The following is a 26,516-nucleotide window of genomic DNA, read 5'->3' on the forward strand; positions in this document are numbered from 1 at the left end:
CAGACTTACTCTCATGTCCCTTCGCGTTCCTCCATCTCTCTCTGTTCCCCCTCTGTGATCTAGAGTTTGGGTGTTATTAGGTGAAAGATGCGCCACACAGATGATGAGTCATGCTGTCACTCTGTCATCCCCCCCTCTCCTCCCCCTCCTCTCCCCTCCCCTTCCCCGTCTTCACCCTGCAGCCCTCTGACTCTCTCTCGACGAACGGAGCGCCGTCTCCTCACGAGACTAGCTCGGATCGTCGTGCGCACGTGCTGCAGGATGGTGCGAGGGGCGCTGTCATTTCATTCTCTCGCTCGGCGCTGCGACTGACAGAGACGTCAAACCACCACTTTCCCAAAAGCAGCAGGCACCACATCAACAGACATGCTCTTGCCGATGTGTCACTGCCTTGTTGTCAGAAGTTACCATCGTTTTTTTTGATATTTTTCCCTTTTAACATACTTCTTTCCTCCAGCGTTCACATGCATAGAATTCAAATGGCCCTCTTTCCATACGCTCCCCCTTTGAAATCTATGATGGAGTATGACATGCTCATAATATTTCCAAGGCCCTGGCAGATAGCTTTAACGGCTTACTATGCGTGTTTTCTGACCTCTGTTTTATTTGTTTCTCTGCCACAGTGACCATTGAACCTGGGCTGTGTTGGAAATGGCAGATAATCTCCTGCTTTGCATGGGCAAAGCTTTCTCCTCGCAGAGCTGAGAATGTGTCTATCTCCTAACCCTGAGGCAGGGCCATTCTCCTGCTCGAGAGAGAGAAAGAGCGAGAGAGAGAAAGAAAGGGAAAGAGCTGGGGAGAGGATGAATGGAGGGAGAGCGGTAGAGGAATGGAAAGCAAAGGCATCTGCAATGCAAATAGGTGCCCTGCAACCCTGAATAATTCAAAGTGTTGAATGGAAATCTTGCTTTTCTGATCCCCTGTCATTAACTTCTGCCGGAGTGGGCCATTCTCATTTGGGCTCTTTTGGCCTGCGCACCTCCCACTCTGTACCACCTTCTCCCCCCTTCTCTCTCTCTCTTTCTCCCCTCTCCTTCTGTACTGCTGCTCTTGCCCACTTTGAGTCTTTGGAAAGCACTTTCTCCCTCTGCTTATTCAGAGAAACTCTGCACGCCTGTTGCCCTCCCGTTTCCCTCTCAGGTCCTCTTCACTGATAAGCCACGTCGCTTCCTTCCTAGCGAACAGTTTGAAAAGAATTGAGAGAAGAAGAAAGGAGGCCCCACTCTGTTTTTATGGCCCTAATTTCCTTGTACAGTTGATCTGTGGATTATACGCTGCCAGCAGCCATGGGGGATACAGATGGTGAACCTTTGTGAGGCCCCTCTCTAAGCTCTTCCTATTAAAAGAACGGAGAGAAAGGATTATCTCTCACTTGCTGAATATCAGATTCATACACAATGCGCCCAGTGTATTCATTGAGTGAGTGCTGCTCCCTTTGTTAATTGCAGCGGTGGAGTTAGTTTCTTGCGCGCCCTCTTTTTTTGTTTCTCCGTCTCACCCCTCGCTCCGAGCCTCATTTTTTGAAAAGTAAGATGTTTGATGTTACAATGCGCTCGGGCTGCCTTTGTCGCCGCTGTGCAGGAAATTCTATTTTCATGTTTTGCTTTCGTTTAGTTTTTTTTTTTCTTCTTTTTTGCCTTTAATGTGTTGCTTTTCTGTGTCCGTCTGCTGCTTCAGCCCCCATTGAGCTGAGAGGGAGCGGCTTAATATATTATTTGATGGATTAGAGCCTGAGCGTTTTTGAATAATTCATTCTTGGTTATTAATGTGACTGTCAGCCGCTGGTGTTTCATATGCCCCTGACTCTGGGATTTTATTGGTCACTGAAAGCCCACAGACATTGGAATTCTATTCTAAACATAACACTGTACAGTCGGCATGGCTGTCTGAATTAGACTTGTGACAGATGTGGAGATTCATTAGGGGCTCTGGCTGTGACTGATATTCTCTACTCTTTACTGGATGAAAACTTGGTTAGTGTCGGCACACAGTGTTCTGTCTGACCTATATCACATTTACATGATGGCGTTTTTCATTTATTAGTTTAAGACTCAGCTTCTGGGTCTACTTTTGCGTCTAGTTCAAAGAAGATTCCTTTGAGTTGTCCAACAAATTCTCAAGTCAAAGAATTAAAAATACAATTGCAACTATCAAAATAACCAGTGTATTTCTGCATATCTCAAGATCTAAAATTGCAAGCTAAAGGAGAAGAAAGGATTTTTATGCTGTATTCTCAGTCAAGAAAAATGCCGCCGAACCCCAGCTTTACATCAGTGTTACTGGGTTTTGTGGGAGTATGTGGATCACGGCGTCCTTTGTGCACGCTCAAATCCAGTGTAATTTTTCATGTATATTCTAAGCAGGTTTATCTCGGTTGTAGGCCTTGTGCGTTTTGCGCTGGCTTTCCTGGCAGGTTCGACAACTCAGTGGGCTGAATGTGTCGGAGCCCCGAGACTGCAGAGTGATTTGGCGAGGGCATGATGTTACTGCTAGATGAGCTGTGGAGAGACGCTGGCGTATAATTGCCAGTTGAGTTGGCTGGGCGTCTTTGTGGGCTCTGTGTGTGTACAGGGCGTCAGCTGCAACTTTGCAGGCTGATGGGGTTGACTTAGAAGCATAGATCTCCATTTAATGATTGCGGCAAGTTGCGCGTTTGATTGGATTGCTTTGGGGCACACTTTTTGCACGGACGGCCTCCTTGTCAAGAGCGTTCTCGCCAGACTTAACTGCATATCTTGGTTTCTTCATCCACCGGCTCCTTGATTGACACCAAAGGTGTTGCTTTGAGATTTTTAATACCTTTTTAAATCCCTCGAGGGCCTCCTTATTTCTCCCTCCCTGCTTACCCCGTACATTCTCCTTCCTCTTGGAAGAAGTTTTGAAAATCTAATAAGAAGCAAAAACTTTGAAATCCAACCACTTTGAAGGGCTCCATTTGGTGAACTTTCCAAATCTGCTGTGTCATCAGAACATGAAGAAAACTGCCTCCCAGCCCCACCCTCTTCCCCCTAGCCTCGCTGTTCACACTCATGAATGTATTATGACTGATGGTTGAAAGCCATTCAAAACTTGGTCTTACGAGAGAGTTCTTACCCTCCCACAGCTGTTCTCTAGAGGAAACATCTGCTGTGTAGCAACACTGAGAGCTGAGGTCCACATTATGGTGAAACCACAAATCTCAGTGCTGATGCTTAGTGGAAAACATCCTGTGAAGAACCGCTCCCGTCTCCAGAGCCTCTTGTGGTCAGCCTCAGTGAGACGCTCGCCTCGTCACGCCAAGATTACAGAGAGCTTGCTTACTGATACACATCTGCGAGGGGTTTAGTGGCGTGTTGTGTTTGTGGACTTCAAGAAGGCTATTGATTTATAGGCTTATTGTGTTTGGCTTTCGAGCGGTCAGACGCGTTGCAGGAAATACCCAGTAATCGCTCTTGCTTTCCAAAATTCACAAGTTACTTTCATTATTTTACCACACAACTGGATTCTATTTTATTTTTAAATGGCTTCCAAATGTATAAAAACCAAAGGCGCTGCTGGTTGATGCGAAGATAGACTTAATCGAATTTTATGAACATTTGGCCAATGGCTGGTGGTAATTTCCCATTGTGCTTAGAAGTAAAAGACACGAAAGGCAGATAGAGCGGGAGTGCGTTTGTGTAAGGTGGTTTGTTTGTGTTTCTTTATGGTTTCGGTTATGTAGGCTACATCTTCATTGTTTGCGCGTGTGTGCGCATGTGTGTAAATGGCCTGTTAGCCATCTGAAAGCAGTTTCCCTCCCCAGATGATGAATCCCTCGTATGGTTTTGATGTCGTCCATGAAAGCCGTTTGCGCATTCAGACTTGCGACCGCACCGCACCCCGTTTCCACGGGCTCATTTATGCACATAATAAAAACCAGTGCGCGATTGTATACCCAATTTGCCAGGTGGTTATTGCTTTCTAAATTGAATGAGCCATCCTAAGTGTGATGGTTCGAAGTTGTATGCGGCTTAAAGGCACCATGATAGTTTCACTGATTTCAGTAGAAACAGTAGAGGAGCAAAACAACATAACGCACAAAGGAGAGTTGACTTGTGAAAAGGAGCTGACTGCAGCAGCAGAATGAGCAGGAGACGCTGCATATTGTTCACATTTAGAGGGGAATTTGGAATACTTGTTCTTTGCTTGCTGTGACAGCAAGTCTTCTCATTTTTGGGCCAATCTCGTATCAGATTTTTTTCCTTTGTCCTCTTTCCTTTGTGTGCGTGTATGTGTGTAGGTGTATGCACATGTATAAAATTTTATTTTTCCCCTTGCAATTCAGCCAACATCTGCACAGATAAGTCATGTCCAAGTGTGTAGGCGAGTGACAAAGAGGACATTATACTTTTGTCCACACTGTCCCTGAATGAGTTTGAACATGGAGCCTCTATGGGGGCTTGTTTGTCAGGACCATTCAAATCGGTGTACAAGGTTTATGTGACCTTAGCGAGCTCCATGTTGGCGTCGTGATGCAACCATCCTCCTCTTCCTCCTCCTCCTCCTCCTCCTTTCTCATATTGCTGTCTGACAAGGGAGAGGTGGATCTGCACTGAAACCCCGAGGTCATTTCACCGTCAAAAGGCAATAAAAATGCACTCCTACTTTTAATAAAGCAATTATAACTCATTGCTGAGTTCAATTAATTTTAAGTTTTCCATTAGGAGAGAAGTCTGAAATTGCCTCAGAATTGCTAGAAATATATATATTTTTTTTAACACCAGCAATGCACCAGTGGAATGTCATGCTTTTCTATTCTGTGTTGGGTAATAGTTCACCATTTCTCACACACTTCAGAATAAACCTTAGCATATTGATTTGTTTCTTGATTCATCCTCGTTTCTCTCTCTTGTTATTCCAGGGGCTGTGTATTTGGAAGGAGGCTTGGAAGAAGCCCGGCAGCTCTTTGGTAGACTCCTTTTCAACACTCAGGTAACTGACAAAATATATAACTCGGCTCTAATTTGGTTTCTGCCCTTTTGCCTCGCTGTAGTTTTACAAACAGGATGCATATTTGCGAAGGCATGTGTCTTGTCTTTTTCCGTCATAGCGCAGGCTGCAGACATGCCAGATGAGATATTCCTATTTCGATCTCTAGAAGACGCTACTGTCTCTTTTAGTCGCTCAAACGCACGCGGCATGCTTTGGCAATGTACCACACACTGCACGATACGGAGACCTTGCCAGCAACAGAACCCGAGATTTCACAAAATCTTTCTTTATCCGGCAGTACTTTTGACTAACTGCTTATTGTGCGTACGCCGAAAATGCACAAAGACGAAACAATAAGACGGAGAAAGACAGAGATCTGGATGAAGACATAGCAGCAAAAACAGCCTGAGCGTGGATTGTATGTTTTGGAAAATGAACTGGAGGTGTGGAACGTTGCGGTTTGCCAGTCCTGAGCGGGACACCTGCTATTGTTTGCGAGAGTGTGTGCGTGTGTGTGTGTGTGTGAGATCAGCAGGCATGAATAATTGATGAATGAATCAGTATTTGCATTTATCTTGGCGAGAAATGTTATGAATCAATTAAGTGACTCGCAGCTCGTCTAGTGTATACCAGCAGGCTCGGTTCTAATTGGCTATTGAGGTTGTTTGTCTGAGATTCAGTTGGCGACTCCCACACACTAGATGACACACAAGAGATCTATCAAACATGTTTGATCAAAATCGCTAGTCTCTGAGAGACGAGAGTAAAGGATTCAGGACTGAATCTTTCAAAACCTCACCCCAAATAGCAGGGGAAGATGCTGATCTTTTTTAAGAGTTCAAGATCAGTCATTCATTTTTCAAACTTAAGCGTTTGATTTGCATTTTTTTCCCCCACTTTAATCAACAAAAAATTCGGCCTTCAATTGTCTGCAAGCTTGGCCAAATTTACTACGAGTCTCTTCTGCAGTGTGCACAGCCATTGTATTTGAGTGCTGAACACAGAGTGTTTCTTTCAGTGTGGAAGGCCTTGCGAGAAATGTCCTTGTGTCTGTTTTACAGTCATCCTCTGGCCATGAAAGTCAGCGTGCGAGTTTTTGAGCTATTGGCTTGTTGTGATATGGAGGTCTTTATTTGTATGAGAGATTTCCTTATAAAAGACCGTTTTTTGGGAGGGGGGCTACTGAATAGACCTGAATTAAAACTTTAATGCCTTCTAATATCTTTATTATAAAGAGCTATGTAGCGCCTATTCAAGCAGGTAGATGATGGGGTTCACTGGGATCAGGACCAAGTATTGTAAAAAACGTCAGTCAACGCATAAAGAGAAACATGCCTACAGAAATGTGCGCTCTAACGCAATCAAAATCCGTCCATGATTTAGAATTGAACTTTAACAGGATTTCAAGTGGAGCCATCTATCCATTTTGTAGTGGAAAAAATAGTATTCAAAGAGTATGACAAAAGATTCAGTAATATAGTTTAAAATATGGTATCTCTTGGATGAAATGATTCACTATTTAATATAATTAATAAGATATAGAAAAATAGAAGGAGAAGTATCACATAATCTTAATAGAGGAAAAAGGACATTGAAGCTCAGAGATGAAGATAACTCTGTAAATCTTCAGTAATTAGCAAGGTCTTAATATCCGTTCTTGAATCCCTCAGGAGCCTTAAAGTTGTTCTATGTAAAGGAGTCTCTTCAGACTTTGGAATCTGCTCGAGATGTAGTTGAGCTTTGCAGCAGATATTTAAGTGGTCAAAACAAGGGTAATACAGTCATCAGTAACTTTCTTCTAAAATCGAAAAAAAATAATAATAATTTAATACAACATTGTGTATGACCTTCAAAATTTAATTGGAGTAAGTATATCTGTCCTTTATCCTCAGATAAATCATAACTATTTCCTAATGGCAACTATGAAACGCTGCTTGGAATACAAAAACAGGTTGAAGAATAGGGTGAACAAAGACACCACGACCCTGATTGCTCTTAGCATCAGGCGCTTGTGAATGAAGGTAGGATGCGTAAATACCATAAAACAACACAAAATGCACAAAAAAATACGCTTGTGTTTGTGATCAAAACACATCAGTGCTGGTATTGTTATTGATTGACTGATAGGTCTGCAAGGTCACTTTTTAACAGTTGATGTGACTCATTTCTGCTAATTGTTGGCCACCCATTCAAGCCACTGAAGGCTGTCTGGTGTTCCAGCTTTCACTGTGATACGATTTATTAATTGTCACTTAATTAATTGTCATACTATGAATAAAAGCCAAGAATTACTTACTGCAAAACACAAACATCAGAGGGGAATTGTGAGCAACACCAGATTCGGCAATTTGCAACAGAAAACACAGAAAATATGTGAGTTTCAGGTGGGCACCAGTCGCATTGTTTACATTCCAGTTTGCACATCGATATTTGCACTAGTTTTCTTGTATTTTTGTATTGTGTGTATCTTTTTATATTCTATTTGTAAGAGTTTTTCATATTCAGGTATTTGGGTGGACGGCAAAAGAAGAATTCCTTTGTACAGGGAAACTTGTTTCTACACTGTGCACATGACAGTAAAGTCCTTGAATCTTAAATCCAGAGATGTTCATAATAAAAATCTCCACCAGTCATTTAGAACTGAAAAAGCTGCGTGGACAAAGAGAGAATGTGTATGAAAACTAGATGGGTGCCCAAAATTAAACCTTGAGGAACACCAGATATGGCAACTGCAGGGGGGAATTTGCAATAAGAAACACAGAAAATTAATGTTTGTTTGGAATTACAACACACAGGCCCTGATAATGTACTTGGTAGTTTTCAGTCTGTCACTGTGCCCCAGCTTTCACTGTGATGGGACTGACTTATGAATCACCAAAACACGGACTTGTCATACCATGTCATGACATTATTCTGCTGTGGCAAAACATTGCAGTTCAAATTATACGACAAGTACTTTTACAGTGTATTGCCGTCAATAATAAAATCACAGCCTATTGGTGCAGTTGTAAGATTCAGCCCTAACCCTAATCCTGACCGTGACCCCCCTAAACTACCACTCAGTTCTTACATTTAATGCAGTGCAGCTACAGATGCCGATGAAGGACATTGTTTAGATTGCCAGTTACTGAAAATCTCAAGAGAAACTGAGTGATTTTCAACTTCCCGCTTTGAAAGTTTTTAGAAATGCAGACTGAGGATTGAAATAGTACGGCTTGTCTCCCCCCCCCGCTGAATCATCCTGATGGCTGCTCTGTCATACAAAGCAGAGAAGAGACAGATGGACACAGACCAGAAAGCCAAACACCAGCCGGGTGGTATGGTGGCTAGGGAGGTGGGGAGTTGTGGGGCAGACCAGAGAGATGGACAGACAGAGGGTGAGATAAATTTCTTTGGTCTGGAGAACCACTTGGATCCTTCTGTGTTCCTAGCTTAACACATCCGAATGGGTCTTCACACAGCACATTACTAAACTAATGAGATGCAGTGCAAAAGTGAAGGACTTCATTTTTCTCCACCACACCCTGGAAGCTTTTACTGCTCCTGTTTGTCGTTATGTTATTCCATTCACACATGGATGATCAGTCCCCCCTCCCTCGATCAAAAGCCGGTGATTCTTTTGCTCCATCTTGTTTTTCCATTCCTTTCTTTCCCCTTCCTAACACTCCGGGATGTCTTTACCCCCACAAATGTTTCACTGCAGTCCTCTTATGACAAGTCAAAACAAAAGCCTCGCAACTCTGGAGGTAAAATTCAGAACAGACTACCTAAAACAATGCACGCTTGTAATTTCCACCTCAAGACCTAGTCAGACAAACAGTGTCCCCATTTCTTTCCCTCTCCCTCTCTCTGTTATTCCCTAATTGGTATGGCATTCATGGCTGGAGCGCAACAGTTATTTCTGTCCTCTTGTTTTTCTCTCAACACATCACCTTTGCTGGCACTTGTACCCAAACAACGGGGCTCTTGCCGAGGATGGAATCTAGCTTCATTGCACACAGAAGCCCGGAGGAAACAATAGATGCTAATTTGCTAATGACATTACTGTGGAGGTTATTAAAGCATCAGCGGAGAGACAGGAAGCATCTTCTTCAGGGGGGGAGCTCCTCAATTGCTCCCAACCTGGACTCACCAGCGGTGCAATATTGCTGGGAGAAGATGTTGATGCCACCATGCTGTCCTGAGGGAAGTGCCTCTTTTGAGTCGCAATCACCATAATGATCTCACTAGGTACCTGTGGGCTAATCCGCTGCACTTTATAGACATCACCGCACAAGCATACACACCCAAACACCAAAAGGTTGCTGTGACAACTAAGATGGTCGCCATGGCGCCACGATATCAAGTAATATGACTTTGCAGCTTTCTTTGTACCTTTCTCACCGTTGGGTGCAGTGCCAAAAAGGGTTTTAGAGCAGCTCGACTTCAGCCACCTCAAGTAGTGGTGGAGAACTGTTTCACTCTCACATTTAAAGTATATTTGATAAACATTTCTTTCTTACTCTGATATTATTTTGGTCTCTTGGTACACCAGTAGAGTGTGCTAGGCTTACATGCTCACACAGGTGAAAGGCTGCCTGACAACTCCCTCCATATTAAGGCCACCTCACTGGCTTGCAGCAGCTCTAACCCTCTGCTAGCTGGATTCAAGCTTCTTTCTGCAGAAAAAGGAGATTATTAGTCCTCTGAAGCCGAAACATTTTCAATCATTACCCCCACGTCCCTCTCTGCAATTTGCACGCTTTGTCCTGCAACAACTGCGGCTAATATTTCCACACTTTGAATGGAAGTGTGTATGCCCATTCCGCTGTGTCCTTGGTTTCCTAATAGTCAGTGAACGAGTGCATTCGCTCATTCGCACAGGCCGTTTCCATTCACATACACTGTTCTGCCCACACTCACAGGAACTGTAAAAAAAAAAAAAAGTGTGCTCCTCACCTCAAGCATAGACTGTGTGATACACATCGCCAAAGAATTAGTTTACCCCATATTTGGAAGATCACCTTGACCATTCGCCGACAGAAGCCTCCGTTTTGAGCTGCTTTTATGTCGGCATCGATCAGTGACGCTATCTCTTATCGATCCCTCTGCTGCACTACTACATTTGATGGATTGATTGGCAGCCTGTAGCTAGAGACCAATTTGTCAGGGAGCATTGGACCTTGTCAGAGAAGAGCACCATTATGTTCCAATCATGGATGGCCAACATTCCCGGGGGTTGTGGGGGGGCGGTGTTGAGTGTGTATGTGTGTGTGAATAGAGGGTAAAGTGGTGTTGACTATTCACGGTTGGCTTGCGAGGCCTGAGAGAGTGTGCAAGAGTGAGCTTGTGTCTTGATTCCCCCGTGGGTTAGAGCAGTGTAGATGGAAACCCACCTTAAAACGGTGATCATTGATGAGTTCACCAAGTTGCCTTTCATTTACCTTTTCAGCTGCCGTTATGGGTATTCCGTTGACATTCAAATAAACATGTTTGCATATGTTGTTTTTTTTTCTTTTTTCCCCCACGTTTGTAGCACCAGCGTTATATCCTCCAAATGGCTGTGATTCAGCTGCTGAACATGATGATTTGTGCCCCCAGTAATTATACCTTCCATGTGCTGGGAGGGAGAGAAAGAGAGTAGGGAGAAAAAAAAAACCTGTTGTTATTCTTAAATCCCCACTCGATGCTGGCTTAATCATTGTCTGCCTTGTCTTTGGAATGGCTGTAATTGAAACATTAGCTGTTCGGGTCTATATACAGCATGTGGGCGGATCGCGTGCGCCCTGTGGATGGATTTTAATCATAAGCCTCGATCACAAGACGTGGCAACTTGTATGTACTTCACTTCTTTTCCTTGATTGTTTCCTTCTTTTTTTTTTGTTATGACTTTTTTTTCCTCCTCAGTTCCTTGCCCTTCTTAGCTGCACGACGTTCACATGCATTTTCTAGCAAATTGTGTCTTAAAAAAAAAAAAAGAAAGAAAGAAATTGCCTTAAAAACAAGTGATCCATTAACAAGTGTTATTGACGTTCTTCCCACACCCAACACTCTATGTATTCACAAGCGAGGCCAGTGTCGACTTGATACCTGCTATGTGGTGCTTAGTGCTTTTCAACTCCAGTCGCAGGCTAAGAGACAGGCAGCCAAAAGGAAGCATTTACTCAAACGTATTGACCACTTTCATGAATTTTTCATTGGCTGCTCAGGGCGATACGTTGCCAGCTGGGTGGGTTGAGAAGATGAGGCGCCCATCCGATGCCGCTCAGCACACATAACCCCACCGCCCCCGTGGGCTAACGCCACATTTTAAAGGTTTATCTCCTTGAACCTTTTAAACACCTGAGTGATACTGTACTTTAGAGGCCCCTCTCCACATCTCTATCACCACCATGACTCACCCAACATTAGACCCCAGGCCCAAAACTGCCTCAGGCTGGCGTTGTCCTTGGCAACAACTTGAGAACCAAGGCTTATATACTCCCTCTCTCTCTCTGAGCTCTGTCTCTCTCTCCCATTCGATCCTGTGTGGCTGTACCTCAGAGCAGCGTTGAGGAAACATGTTGATCTTGCACATATTTCTTCCCGCAGGCGGGTTGGGCAAAAGTCCAGCACTGTCGGTGTGCGTCCCCAGAGACAACACACCTCTCAAAGCTAAATCCCACCAACTCTCCACCTGCAGCAACCGTGGTCTTGTGCTCAAATAAACACCACCTCCACATTCACCACCTTACTCCTGGGTGGGTGGTCGATGTACGCACCTCTTCATCTTAAGACGAGATGGTGACTCATTTGCGGTTATTTCAACGTCCTCCCCACACCGGGCCTGCTGATAGCACCTGACAGTACTTGGACTAAGGAATCCCGACTCTGAGCCATCTGTGGTGCACCACTACAGTCTTATAGGGGTTTTTTTGTGCCTTTCCAAGAATCATAAATAAAATATAAAACCTTTGTTAAGTTTAATGTTGGGGAAAGGAACTGCACTCTCTGATTTTGGTGAAAATGAAGTTGTCCAGGCTGAAAGGTGAAACCTCAAAAGGCCTTTCTGGTAGACATTTTAGAGCTGCTTATCAATATTTTTCTGTCAACGGTAAATCAATTGCATGTAATATTAAGGGCGTTTCTCGGACTAGCAGACGTATATAAGATGAATCACGACCAGGAGCTTCAGTTCTCTATCAATTTTCAAAGTAGTTTAGCATCTGATGACTTTGTTTTGGTTTGGTGTCACCTCTCTCTTTTTTCCAACTGCAGCAGGTGATTAAAAACCTGCAGGCAGATAAAGTTAGCAACTAGCTGGTGAGCTTAGCAGAGTATTTAGGAGCTACAGAGCCCGTTATTTCCCTCAGGAGTCGATAGACACCACTACGGAGCTTTAAGGAGAATGAATATTGAACTCCTCTGTGTGTCCGGAAACATGGCTTCAAAGCTAGCCAATGTTAAGCTAAATAAACTACTGTGTGCTAATGGTTCCTGACTATAAAGTTAATATGTCAGTATTTTGTTTACGTCTTTTCAGGAACACTTTAAAAGGATCTAAAAGTACACTCATTGTTTCTGACAATGTTTTATGAGCAAAATTATACCAAGTGGCTCTAATAGACAACACACTCACTAGTCTATTATTTTACACATGCATAAATCAGTTTTTATAAGCAGCTAACAGAAATCTTGTCAATGATTTGGTACCCTTAAACTGTTTTTGATACCTGGAGTGCAAGGGGAAATCTTTAAAGAATACTTACAGGGGTGCTAAAAGTATTTGCCCCACTAAGAATTTGCTACATTTCTGCATAAAAACATCTCAAAACGTCATCGGCTCGTCCTGAAAGTAGACAAAGAAATCCAAATCAAACAAATGAAACGATAATAATAATATACTTGTGTATTTAGTTATTCAAGCCAAAAAAAATCATTTGTACATTACTGTGATTTGCAAAAGTATGTAAACCCTAGTTTTCAGTATCTGGTTTGAGCTGCTTGTGCAGCAATAACAGCAACTGAATGTTTCTGGTAACTGCTGATCAGTCGTTCACAGCAGCTTGGAGGAATTTGAGCCCATTCCTCAGTACAGAACCACTTTAGTTCTGAGATACTGGGGCGGTTTCCTACATGAACTGTTTGCTTCAGGTCCTTCCACAACATCTCTACTGGATTAAGGTCAGGACTTTGTCTTGGCCATTCCAAAACATCAATTTTATGTGCTTGGTGTTGTTGTCTTGCAGCATTAAGATTCAGTTCACGGACAGATGCCCTGATCTATCAATGATGGCAAGCCGTCCTGGCCCAGATTCAGCAACACTGGCCCAAACAAGGACATTACCACCCTTAGTGTTTCTCCTGACGGTGGATTCATGAACATTGTCATTACGCCAATGTCAGAGAGGCCTTTAGTTGCTTTAAAGTTACCACAGGTTATTTTGTGACCTCTCTGACTGTTATTCATTTCGCTTTTGGAGTGATCTTTGTTATATGACTACTCCTGCGAAGGGTAACAGTCGCCTTAAACCTTCTCCATTTGTTCACAATCTGTCTGACTGTGGATTTGTTGTTTCCGAACTCACTAGAGATGGTTTTGTGACTTTTTTCCAGCCTGATGATCAACAACAACTCTTTTTCTGAGATCCTCAGAAACCTCCTTTGTGCTTTCATACGATTCCACAAACTTGTTGTGAAGATCAGATTGTGGAGTCCCTCAAAACGGGAACTGAACGACACTCGAGTCTCATTACATTCAATCGAAACACTTCTGAAGAGATGGACTCTAATCAGGCCTTGAAATTAACTTGTAAGCCCAGCGGTGCACTTACTTTTGCACCTCACAGATATGTAACGTCATTTTCCTGAATAAACAAATATAAAAGTATATTATTTCATTTGTTTGATTGGGTTCTCTTTGTCTTCTTCCAGGAGTTGTGTGTAAATCCGCTGAAGTTTTAACTCATTTGATTGAAATGTATCATATTCATCCTGCTAAATTGATCCTGCTGCAAAGGGAAAATGCAGTAATTTCTTCCCTCTGACTCTTCTTTTTCTGTGTTCACAGGACATGCAGGAGGTCTGGCTTAACTACCCACCACACCCCCTGCAGGTTGGTCGAAATATTCTTTTACTATTGATGTTTATTTTGTCTGGGTGCCTCTCATTAAAACTTATCTCACCCCCAAGATACAAAGGCACTCTCTCATCTTTGAAGTTTTCCCAGTCTAAGTGTATGTTTGTTGCTTCGTGTGTGTGTTTTTGTTGCTAACAGAGGTGGGCAAGCTGTTAGTTATATTGCCCAAGGCTAACTGAGTTCTTTATGGCTGTCACAAGGCCCCCAGTAGCCATCCACTAGTCTCCATTGTTCTGCTCCCTTGTCGCGCTGGTCCCCATTTTCGTTGAGACCCTAATCCGCTTTTTCATTCGCTCGCTATTGCTCATTTTTCTCCTCATTTTCTGCCACACTATTCTCCCCTTCTCCATCATTTTGCTTTTCATTTTTGCTCACTTATGACTCTTCGCGCTCTCTCTCTCTCGCTCTCGCTCTCTCTCTCTCTCTCCCTCTGTTCTGATGTTGTTTTTTTTGTTGTTTTTTTTGCTTTGCATGATCTGCCCAGAAACATTGAACATGTCAACAGTGTTTGTTTGAAATTAGGATTTGGAAGAAGAGATCAAAGATGCCATAACAGGATTACAGTCCCGAATCACATGGGGCCTCCAGGGACCGTCAGGCATCCTTCTCTCTGATGTGTTTGTGAGGAGAAAGTGTTTCTTTGTGTGTATGCCGAGACTCGGCTTTGAGCGCTTTATTCTCTTCATCTCGCTGCATATGCACGAGCCGCGTCTTCATATGTACATTTTTACATACCCAGCCAAAAATAACGTTGTGTTTACCTGCGTCATGCGGTGTATTAGTCTTTGCCTCCTCACCTCTCTGCTTTTCATCCCCGAATGCCGAATATTCACAGAGAAGCTGAATGTTTTTGTTGAGCTTGTCAGTGCTCGGAATAAAACCGTGGTATCCGGCAGTCTGTTTGCCTGGTGAGCTGCGCAGCGGAGGCCCCAGCGGCAGGCTCCGTGGTCAGGGTGGAGCCCCGGGGTCAGCCATACAACCGCTCTGTGGTGCGAGGGGAGCATCCACGGTGTGCTGCATGAGTAGTCATTAGCCGCTTCAGAGTCCTGGCCTCATTACCACACGCTGCGCGTTGCTGAGGTTTCCTCTGGGTGGTCCCCTACCAGTGGGGTAACGCCTGTTAAATTGTGCCAACCTCTTGGTAGCTTGATAGCATCCTGACCTTTTGGCCTGAGGTGATACAACCTGAGTTGTTTTGCACAAGGTAAAAAAAAAAAAAAAAAATCTTTTTTTCATGTTGTATTCTATATTGAAGAAGGCCCCGAGAGTTTTGGCTAGAACATTATGCCCGAAATTGTTGCTGAGGATTGACAAGGTGCAACTTTCCTCCCCTCCCCACCAAGACTACCACGGCAGAAGACTGGAGGTATCTTAATGAGGTTTGAGCGGATGGCAGTGGCAGCTCGCCATGGCATGTGTAATTATGCGTATACAAATCTTTGGCATACACGCATACGTTATTAGCCTTGCCACCGTCATGCCCTAAAGAGCACCGTGGAATGCCTCGTTGTTTACAGGCGCGTCTTTATGTCTTTCGTGTTCGCTTGATTTGCATCAGTGCGTCATCACCCCGAGCCCTCCAGAATAATTTACCAGGACGTCATCTACGTTGAGCCCGGATTACAAGATTTCTCCTTTAGTTTAGCGAGGGGGTACACGAGCGTCAGGCTTTTCGTGTCTCAGAAGACCTCTGCACTGATTCTGCTTTCTGTCTGGACTGAGCTGAAAGTGAGGCTTTGAAGCCATTTCAAACGAGTTTGAAATTTTATTTTTTTATTTCGTCTATAACTGTCTGTTGATTCTTTTTTTTTCTTCTCCTCTCCTCACTTTGTTTGAAGCCTTGCTGCCGGCCATTCCCCCCTGAAGGATAGCTGGAGTCTATAAGTGCTGAACTCGTCAGATGTCGTTAGTTGTGATGCATGACATTTAAACGCCTTTCTTTAATTAACAGAGAGGAAAAAAATAAGGCAGGACTGAAATGTGTCATTGAACATGTCGAAAGATGGAACCATGACATTACCGGCAGCACTCCAATTAAAATACAGACGTTAAAAATACATCTATGCTCTGGCCTGACATGGGAGACGTTGAGAAAGCTGTTTACTTGTCATTTCTTCATGAAAACACAGAAAAAGAAAACTGGAAAGTGGAGAAAGTGTCCATATTCTCCGGCAGAGCTTTGAATGTAGCCTTTATTCTTATTTTCAGGTTGCTTTATAGTGTACAGCAAATGGCGCAGGCTAACAAGGTCAAATGAATGTGCGTTAGTTCCCTTTGAATGTCCACATGAAATTACACGTCTCAGTGTTGCTGTTTTCTGTGGAAAAGATGTCTTGGTCAGGCTAACAGTTGTACCACGCAGAGACCAATTAGATGATTCTAGCAGCCTAATTAATGCACCCATAAGGACATCTCTTGATTCAACAAACATGCATGCACATATTTTCTTTGCATATCATTTCTTTTTCTAACGAGCACAGCAAATACTGCAGTTAAAGAGCGCCGAACCCATCTACCTCTGAATTCACCAAGCCCTCGTGCTAATGATAAAAGCATGATCTGCGTCAGTTTTCACAACCAAGAACCCCTTCTCTCAGGGCTCATCAAAGGCACAAGGTTTGGAGTCTCTGATATAGCCTGCTAAAAAACAAGCAAGCATGACTAAGTCACCAGAGATATTAATTGACCGCGGGATTCGCTAGATTTAGAGAGAGAGAGAGAGGGGGGAAAAAAAGGAGAAGCTGTTTGACTTAAAACTTAATGACTAAGAGATTCCATCTGCTGCAGATCATCTGAGGTTGTTTTTGAGGCGGAGTAAAAACACACACTCTAAACAGGCCCTCAAGCAGCACGTACTGCAGAGGTTCATTTTCGTTTAAGGAATTTATCTGACTCTCGTATGCAGAACGACTTCATTGAGTAAGCGGGGTTTTTTTCTCTGTCTGTGATTCAAGGATTCTTGAAGAAGTCATGCTGGTTGATTCTGTCCTTTTGTTTTTTCCTCTTATATCCAAATCAAAGAGCATATATTCAGTTTTTTATATCCAGGACACAAAAAAAGATCTCTAACAAAATAGAACGACTAATAAACAAGTTGGGAATGGTTCATAAAATTGTGTTGCGTGAAATAAAAAAAAGACAACTTATAAATCATTTATAATATTTTTTTTAGAAAAGGCTGTATACATAAAAAATTGTTGGAGTTATCAGATTTACACTCACTTGACAGTTTATTTGGTAGAGTAGTGAAAACGAATGCTTTCTAATATAACAGTTCTACATTAAATTTCCAGTATTTGTTTAAAATAACAGAACTGTTGATTCATCTGTGTTTTCATTTTGAAGGCTGTGGTTTGTAGTGCTATTAAATTGTATACTATTATATTGACACATGTTCCTATTATTTTGGCAACCCCTTTTTGGTCAGTGAGCTAGGCTAAATATTAGAAATTCTTTAATTCAGTCCAGTTTATCAGTACAGCCTCCAAAATGATCACACAGTTGAATTACCACCTTTATAAAGTGAACAAATGCTTTCATTTTCCCTAGTGTACCTAATGTTTTGGCAAGTGACTGTATACTTACACAGTATCGCAAATGGTGCACATACTAAAATGCTAAAATATCAAAAATAATTCACTCTCCGATACCAGTTCCTCCAATTAAAACCTTTCACTTTTTGACCCTCCAACACATTGAAAGGATACACTCTACATGGGCAAGAATATGTGCTCAACCATATGTGACACCCACCATACACACATATGATGTGATCTTTGAACATCTCGCCCTAAAAGTCACTGGCATTTATCTGCTGCCACCGCATCTTCCACCCTTTTGGTTTTAGGCTTTGCACCACATTTTTCTGAACCCAGCTACAAGTAATAGCTCTCATGCAGCCACGGGAGCATTAGGGAGATCCAACACTGATGTTGGGCCATAAAAACACATGGTCAGTGTTCCAGTTCATTTATGAGGTCTTGGATGGGGATTGAGAACAGGGCTGTGTAAAGATGGACAAACCTGATGTGTTATAGGATTCCTGATTGGCTAAGCGGCAGTGTCCAGAGCTGGAAACTGCAGTTCCCGAAATGTCAGCCACGCCATAGCCTGCAGCAGTCGTGGGCAAACTGCAGCCCCCGGGCCACTTGCGGCTCCATGGGCTGTTTAATCTAGCATGTCAAGCATTTATTAAATTGTCCTAACGACCGCATTCATTTTGCCTTTGTAATGTGCTCTGTGTAGTGACCAGTTGCGGGAGTGTGTGCGCTATAAACTGCAGTTCCTAAAATGGCCACTCGAGGCCAAGCGAGTCAGTTACCATAGACCTCCATGTTAAAATGTTTAACTTTACAGCAGAAATAAAAATGTTCACGTCTATTTTAGTCTCAGTAGCTGATTCTTGAGGAGGAGGTGCAGATGTGTCAGCCATTTTTCCTACAGTCTATGTTATATACATTTCGTGGAAGATACCCCTTTTTAGAGCCAGCCTCCAGTGGCCATTTGAGGAACTGCAAATTTCTAGCACTTTGTATTGGCTTCATTTTTCAGCCCTGGACGTTACCACTTTGTTCTTTATGGCCTATGGTTTCATGTACATGGATGCTATCATGTTTAAACAGGTATTTCCCAAACAGTTGGTGCTTTGTGTTGTAATATTAAGACCTACCTTCTCCGGAGAATTAGACCTAACAGTAACACCGCGCAGGCCTATCTCTTTTCACCAAGCTACCTTCTGCTGCTTTTTTTCATTGCACAGGTGCAGGAGCCTCAGACGGACAGGCAGCTCATTGAAACATCTCCAGTCCTCCAGAAACTGACCAGCTTCGAGGACACCATCGGTGTTTTGTTCACGCATGTGCGTCTGCTGGCCAGAGCTTTCACCTTGAGGACCGTAGGCTTCAACCACCTCACCCTGTGAGTACAGTCGCTGTTTGTTTGTTGATAATAGAGTTACAGCCACATTAAAATGCAAAGTGGGACACTAGCTGTCCAGATGTAATTTGCAAGAATGCCGCAGTAGATGTAGCCTGAATTTATCCCTTCACCGGTGATGAGGCATGATGCATTATAATGGATTTGAGTTTGATGTGACGAGCAATTTAAAATAGTTGTATATGTTGTGAATGCAGCAGCACCCTCCTCCCACATCATCATTATGTGTACCCCCTGTAGCTCATACGTGTTCTCTGAGTCGCTGAGGCCATCCGTATACTAAATGATGTCTCGATTGTCTTGGTCAAAAGACCTTACTGAAAGATTCAGTGTTTTTTTTTTTTTTCATCCCAATGCCGAATCCAAGTGTTTCACAGCTGAGAGAAAGGGAGTGAGAGAGAAGCCCAAGAGACTCTGAAGTCCCCATATCTGTAGTCTGCCTGTACCTGTGAGGCCATAACCCCACTGCCCCATGGGAAATGGGGTTTTGATTCACTGGGCGGTTCAGGGCAGAAGGTTTAAAATATCTCTTTTTCATTCATTGCAGCCTCATCTTTTATTTTCTGTCCCTGTTCTTGGGTTTCAGTCCATCCTGTGAATCCTTGGCCACTCGCTTAAATTATTCTTTTTTATCCAGATTTCATTTAGATGGATTGCATATGCTGTGTGTGTGTGGGTGTGTGTGGGTGTGTGTGTGTGTATGTGTGTGTATATATATATATATATATCCCATTCAGAGAGTTATTTGGTTTTTGTTCTTTTATGTTCTGTTCTGTTAATTGCAGTGTTTCACAGCAGTGCGGACTGGCATTGGAAATGTTTTTTTTCCTCTCTGCCATGACATTTGTTCAATAGTCAGTAAAGTTGCAAACTTCCTCAGAGATGACTTAAAGTTGATCGGGACGGAGAGGGGCTCGACCTGTTTGTAACAAACATGTCATTATGCAACCTACAGTGTAACCCAGCTCATTTACTCGTGGAGTATAAGTTTGAAAAGATTGCAATTTTTATAAGAAAACGTTTCATCTAATGAGACTGTTCACTCCAATTTGAGGTGTACTCTGACTATGAGAGGGATATTTGCAACGGAAGCTTAACTCACATCTGAGCTTTCAACTCAACACAATAGTGAGTTTGACAGCTGAGGCAAATTAGCCATGGCAGCACACCTCTGATATCTTATTGGCAGGCTGTAGTCTGTAATTGCTTGCTTAGGTTTGCCACAAGGACATTGCTCTGTGTGTGAGTGTGTGTCTGTGGATGTGTGGGTTACGTGCACACATGCACACATACAGTACACCCACCGCTGTGTATGTTCTAATCCATCACTTAAATGTCAAATCTCTATCCACTCAGGGTCAGCGAAGTTGATTAGAGGTCCAGAGGTTTGTCTCATGCTGAGCTTTACTTTGAGGACTTTCCAAGTCAAGGTTGATACCAGTGGTGTTTTCTGACTTGGTGATATCATGTGATATATGTAGGCTGGAAGTTTAAACAGGCGTGTTTTTTATTTCACTGAATTTTATTGTTCATTTTTCCTGGAGCAAAATAGGAATGAATTCAAATATTTTCAGGGTAATTTATGTTCATTAGCTCATTAGTAGCCAAAGGCACGTTGACCTAAATAGAGCCGACTGACTTGAAATCTGGAGCTGAGCTATGGCTGCCCATAAGGACCAAAGGTTATACCAAAGTGGGTCACGCTGTCATGATAGAGAGAAGAACGAGGTCAGATGATGGAAAGGAAGGTCAGGCAATAAGGTAGGCCGCAGATGAGGAGACGGGACCGAGGTTGGCCTTCGGCCTATCACTTTATGCAGAAGTAGAGGACAAACCGACCTAGAAGAAGACAGTACAAGGAGGTAAGGATGGGAGTTGACTGTCTAGAAGCAGTGCAGACCGGAGGCTACCATCGGACAGCAGAAATGAAGAGTTGTGGCCCCCAGGCACTGAGCTTCCTATCTCCTCTCACAGCGGAAGGTGTTGCAAGAATTTCACACCTAGTAAAAAAGGATCCGTCTCTCTTTATGTTTAGTATTTGTTAAATAAAAGTACATTTTACAGTGCAGCTCTGAGAGAAGATAGAGAAGAGAAGAGACAGTTATCTTCTATTAGATAGATTTAGGTTGCATTGAATTTATCGGAAATTAGTACATGCAATATTTGTGATTCATGATTTAATTTCCCCCCCAAAAAATAATTTCTCATTCTCAAACACAAAATCAATGGTTATTGCTGCCCTCAATCTCCTGTAGCAGTTTTATTGCACTTGGAAAAATTATGTGTAGCTGTTCTTTTGGTCTAAGACAGCTCCTCTGTTACATTCTTATAGTTATAGAAAACTCCTCAAATAATAAATAATATTATATTTAATGTCATACTAACTGTAGAAAAATATAACTTTAAGATTAGGTAAGCTCTTAAATAGATTTCACGTTATTCATAATGTGAAAGTGGGCCTATTATGAAAAATTTTAATTGTTTTTAACGTAATGGGGTCTAGAAAAAACATACCCCTCATTTTCACTCTTAGTCAGTCCAAGAGGGCGCCTCTGAGTGATATATGCAGTAGGATGTCATGAGTCCATAAGTGAAAATGCTATTGTAGTGGAACTCATTTGTGGAGCTGTAACGGCACATTAATGTCATTAATGATGGTCACTGACGTAAATTAGCTGATTTGCATGGGATGCGTCAACACTTTGCAACGTCTTTTCAGTTATGGCAGCTCCCGGTGAGCGGCGTCAATATTTGGACTTTTACAATGAATTTTTTTTACAGTGACTGTTGATTGGTGGTCAGTGCCTGCTCTAGAGAGTCTTTGTGGAGTTAATGTCTGAAACGGTTCTTAATGTTAATGTTCTTAATGTGCAAATGTTCCTTCAATCTAGAATCCATGTTAAAATACTTTATCATGAGAACAAAATTGGATAAAAGGTTGCCAAAGTAATTATTTAGTGGTAAGATAGGCAAAGGACTAATCAACTTCTAAAATAATTGCTAGATTAGTCGAAAAAATAAAAAGAAAGACTAATTGATTAACCTGAGGGGGAAAAGGTTAGCATAATCAATCATAAAAATAGTTTTGCAGCAACTCCAACCTTTTAATTTGGCTACCAACTGTATTGGTTATTCTGCCTCATTTCGGTGCATCTTTGGCACCTGCGGGAAAGGCACCGCCCTCCTCCAAAAAGGGGCGTGTACATCAGCAGCTCATTTGCATTTAAAGCGACAGACACTAATTTGAAAGAAGGCTAAAACTGGCTGTGTGGTCGAATGAACAAGTATTTAGGGCTTGCTTTTGAAATACACATCCTGTGAGAATGTCCTTAACTAAAAGGGGTGTAATGTGGGACCTCTAAAGTCAAGGCGATATTTTCCTCAGTGCAGTGAAGACGCACAATAAAACATACATTTTCTGTTAGAACGAGTGCCATTCTGATTGAATGCTGATCTTTTCGTGAAGTAAATATCATCTCATAGGATAGATTCTTCTTCTATTGCCTTTACCTGAAATTACACAGTCACTGAATGCTGGAGTGCAAAGTGACCACTTCACTTACCGCCTTCTCGTTCAACACTTTGTCAGGCGTAGTTGTGCCTAACACATTCGAACCTTGCATAAGCACGCACATGTGAAACAAGAACATGATTTCCCCAAGAACCAAGAGGAAAAATGGTTTTCATAAATGGAGTGCTCCCGTCTTTTGGAGCGGCCAGCCCGTCGCCGCCGCCTCCTCAGAGAGGCTGTTAAAGGTATTTTAGATCAAAGTCAAAGGCGAATAAAGACCTCGGCTCCACACTTTACTTCAATTTCCCCCACCTTACTGGAGCATTGTGCCTCCGCTGTTGAAGTGAATAAGGGATGGCTCTTTGTGCCGCTTCACACGGCAACGCATTCCTCTTTGACCTCCTCTATCTCTTCTTTTCTCCCTCCATCTCTTCCTTTTTTTCTTTTCGTCTCTCCCTGTCACTCCACTGTTCCCTTTCTCGCTCTGCCTCCTATTGGATGTGAAATTAGCTCACACTGCACCTTTACTGTCGTTTTTCTACTCGGTATTCGCTCCCTGGCAGACCCTTTTCCCAGCTCACAACAGTGTATGTATGGTAGATTTGGAGAAAAATCCACATCAAACCCATTTATGCCCATTTTCCTGTGTACAGCACAGGGCAGGTAGGGAGTTCTCTCTGGCCTCTGTTTTATTCCTTCATCTAAAACTCGACTCTCCATGCTCTCATGAGCCTTTTCATTACGAGGCTCTGTGATTATTTTTAATGTGGGAGTGTGCATCAGGCAACGTCCCTTCACTCCTGATGAAGCTCTGTCCTGGACCTCAAAGACACAGTGAAATAAAAAGCCCCTGTGGTAACAGTTATGCAATCTCTGGGTGTATATTTTAAAAATGAAATGATATTGAACATTTAAATACCCAAACCTTCCCTTCTTTGCTTAAACGATGATAAACAATAACATTTTGGTTGATATGGAGTCAGATTAAATATTTCTGTGACTTGAACGTCAATCGCCGGGAAATTGTCATAGTAATTGCGTGATAGTAAGAGTTGAAATAGTTAGCCAATTAGTTCATCAAAAGAGAAATAATTGCTAACAGTTTGATAATCAGTTGACTCTTCAACGCTTTCCTTTCAACGTCCGTTGGTTCCAGTCTCTTGATTTGAGAATTTTGTCCTTTTGTCTTTCCGAGAAATTGAATACATTACGAGTTTTGCGAACAATCAGAAAATTCTGGTTGACATTTTTCAATATTAATATTAGTCAGACAGAGAAAGAAATAATCAAGAGATTAATCAAAAGTATAAATAATTGCCAATTGCAGCCCTGATAATCGTCCTTTTTCCTAAGTCTTAACCTCAGATCTCTTTGGCTTAGATGAGCTGCGGCTCATAGGACGCCAAACATTAGACAATAAACTTCTACCTTTTTCGTCTCTTTGATGTCGACCTCATCGCCTTCCTCTACGTCCTTCTCTCTCATCTTCACACATCCCCTCCCTCAAGGAGCTCATAACTACTATAGATGGATATGTGCTCTGCTCCTGGATATACCTCCCTGCTTGTGTGCTGCTCACTTGCACCCCCCGATCCTACCCGACGTTTCCTGCCTGCCTGCCTGCCTGGCACAGCATCAGCTCACATCTGCAATGCTAATCTATAATTCTGTTTAATTAATGACCATTACAGCAGTAGCAGCAGTTGCGCTCCCCCTTCGTGCTGCCTGGTAGTTACTGTGAGTTACAGAGTCACTGATGTGGTGAAAGGAAGGAAGCTGATGTGCAGTATCAGAGTGCTGCCATTAGCTTTTCCTTTAACTTTTACAGGGTTATAAGATCTCTCTCCGTGTGCAGAGTTGCTGCTTTTGTTGGCTTTGGAATTCGACAGGCTCTCCTGCAGGTGTACCAGAGATTTTCTTTCTTCTTTCTCTTTTCTTTTATATTTGAATTGCAATCAAAGCCCAGCGTTTTCTTCATAAGGGCTGCTGCTGCTGCTGCTGCTGCTGCTGCTGCTGCTGTAGCTGCCGTACTTGAGGCAGCATCGGAGTTGTCACACAGCCTGTCAGTGCAGCTGCTCCCAAAGGCCACCCATGAAATGTACATCAGCCCGACTTCACCGTTTCCCGTTAAAAGACTAAAAGCCCTGGTAGATTTGTCGAGAGAGCACGCTGCCTTTCATGACCCACTGATGTGTAGCTGAGTGACCTCATGTGAAACCGTTCCCATTTTTCACATTTTATTTCCTCCCCCCCACATCCTTCTGTAACCTTGTGTGATCTTCTTTTACCCTCATCTGTCCGTTTCCCCCTGTTTACCTCTCTCCATGCTTTCTCGGTTGCTCTTATCCAGGGGGCACAACCAGAGGATGGAGTTCCTGGGAGACTCGATCATGCAGCTGGTAGCCACAGAGTATCTCTTCATCCACTTCCCTGATCACCATGAAGGACATTTAACAGTAAGGTCAAAACACTCACTTTTTTTCCAACCACAGAGTTGTAAATTTCACGTCCACATCTGCATCTTTGCTCTTGTGTTTTGGTCTTCATTCTGAAGTTGCTGGTTCCTGCGTTTTACATGAGTTTGCCTAAAAAGTAACTACAGCTGAGCTTTTGTGTCTGTGGGGGGTGTCTTGTTTTTTCCCGTTCCTTCTCTCCTTCCCATCCGTTTGTGAATCTCCAGGTACCAGCCGGGCCTTTTCACCCGTTTCCTCTTTTGCTTGTTTCCACAAAATAACTCTCCTCCACTGCTCACCCCACACTGCGCCTGTATGTTTACTGTACTCTGTGTGATGGGTATTGTCATGAGACAAAATTGTTCAGTGGTTTTCAATAACACATCTTTGTCTGTTTTTTTTTTTCGCTGAAGCTGTCAAATGTTGGAAAAATAAAGTTGCGCGCGTGCGTGTGTGTGCACGTGCAGCACAGGTACAAAGCAAATGATCACACTTTGAACACGCAAGTCCATTTTCTGACAGCGTCAAACGGCATTACAACTCTCTCTTTTCAATCGAGCGCCGGCACTTTTCTTCATAAGAGAACTCGAGGCTGGAGGGGTTGAACAGGTCTAGAACTGAACAAGAACCTCTGCAGTTAGGTGTTTATTTATGGATATTTCTCAAAGCTGTGACGTCATTTGTATAAAAGCTTCCAGCGAGCTTAAGAGTCAAGATGGAGGGGACAACTGAAATAGATTTAAAATCTTAGGGAAAAAGTGCTCATTCAACTAGTGTAGTGTGTCTGACTCTTCTTTTTAGTGTGGCTCCAATTGTGTGTGTGTGTGTGTGTGTGCTGTTAAGGAGGGCATATCACAGCAAGACGGATTCAGACAGTCATATTGCGTTCCATTTGCTTGTTTCTGCATCTTGCAGCTATATTTAAGATGTTAGTGTTTTTCCTTTCAGAGACTTGAATGTACCTCAACCAGTCTAACATGTTGTCATCCGCTCAGCCCCTAGTCACAATGTAATATTTAACAGACCGGCGTGCAATCTCCTCGAAACATTTACCCAGCATAACCATTTCTGTCTCTGATGAATTATTTCATGTTCCATTACATTTGGATGTATTTGTGTACTTCTGTGTGTTATGTCAATGGAAGTGTGTATCTTTGTGTGTTTACCCCCTGACTACAGTACATGTGGACATGAAAATGTGGTCCTCTCTTTGTCTGTCCGTAGCTACTCCGCAGTTCGCTGGTAAACAACCGCACGCAGGCCAAAGTGGCCGAGGAGCTGGGCATGCAGGACTTTGCCATCACCAACGACAAAACCAAGCGACCAGTCGCGCTGCGGACCAAGACTCTGGCCGACTTGTTGGAGTGTACGTTCACAGCCCTTTGATTCATTTCCAGAAATATAAAATGAATAGAAAGACAATCTTCAAAAGCTGTCGTAGACCCCTACTCAACCTTTCTCTTGTACGTGTGTCCAGAATGTGCAGCATGAAGTGCCATTATTGATTTCTTTGTTCCCTTTGTGTTAGATGTCAAACACACTTGCTTCTCTGCTGAAGGGACTGGACTGA

General features: G+C 42.9%; 1 protein-coding gene across 2 annotated transcripts in view; it reads left to right on the plus strand.

Annotated features, from left to right (window-relative positions):
* Window positions 1-26,516, plus strand: part of drosha (drosha ribonuclease III) — a 91,083-nt gene that overhangs the window by 44,678 nt on the left and 19,889 nt on the right. For both annotated transcript variants that reach the window (XM_084565727.1, XM_084565728.1), the window contains exons 23-27: window positions 4,880-4,950; window positions 13,979-14,023; window positions 18,807-18,964; window positions 24,844-24,949; window positions 26,171-26,312. In XM_084565727.1, the coding sequence (XP_084421853.1) occupies window positions 4,880-4,950; window positions 13,979-14,023; window positions 18,807-18,964; window positions 24,844-24,949; window positions 26,171-26,312 (522 nt within the window). The remainder of the gene's footprint in view (window positions 1-4,879; window positions 4,951-13,978; window positions 14,024-18,806; window positions 18,965-24,843; window positions 24,950-26,170; window positions 26,313-26,516) is intronic.

This window comes from Chelon labrosus (genome assembly GCF_963514085.1).
Source record: "Chelon labrosus genome assembly, chromosome: 18".
In the NCBI taxonomy this organism is placed as follows: domain Eukaryota; kingdom Metazoa; phylum Chordata; class Actinopteri; order Mugiliformes; family Mugilidae; genus Chelon; species Chelon labrosus.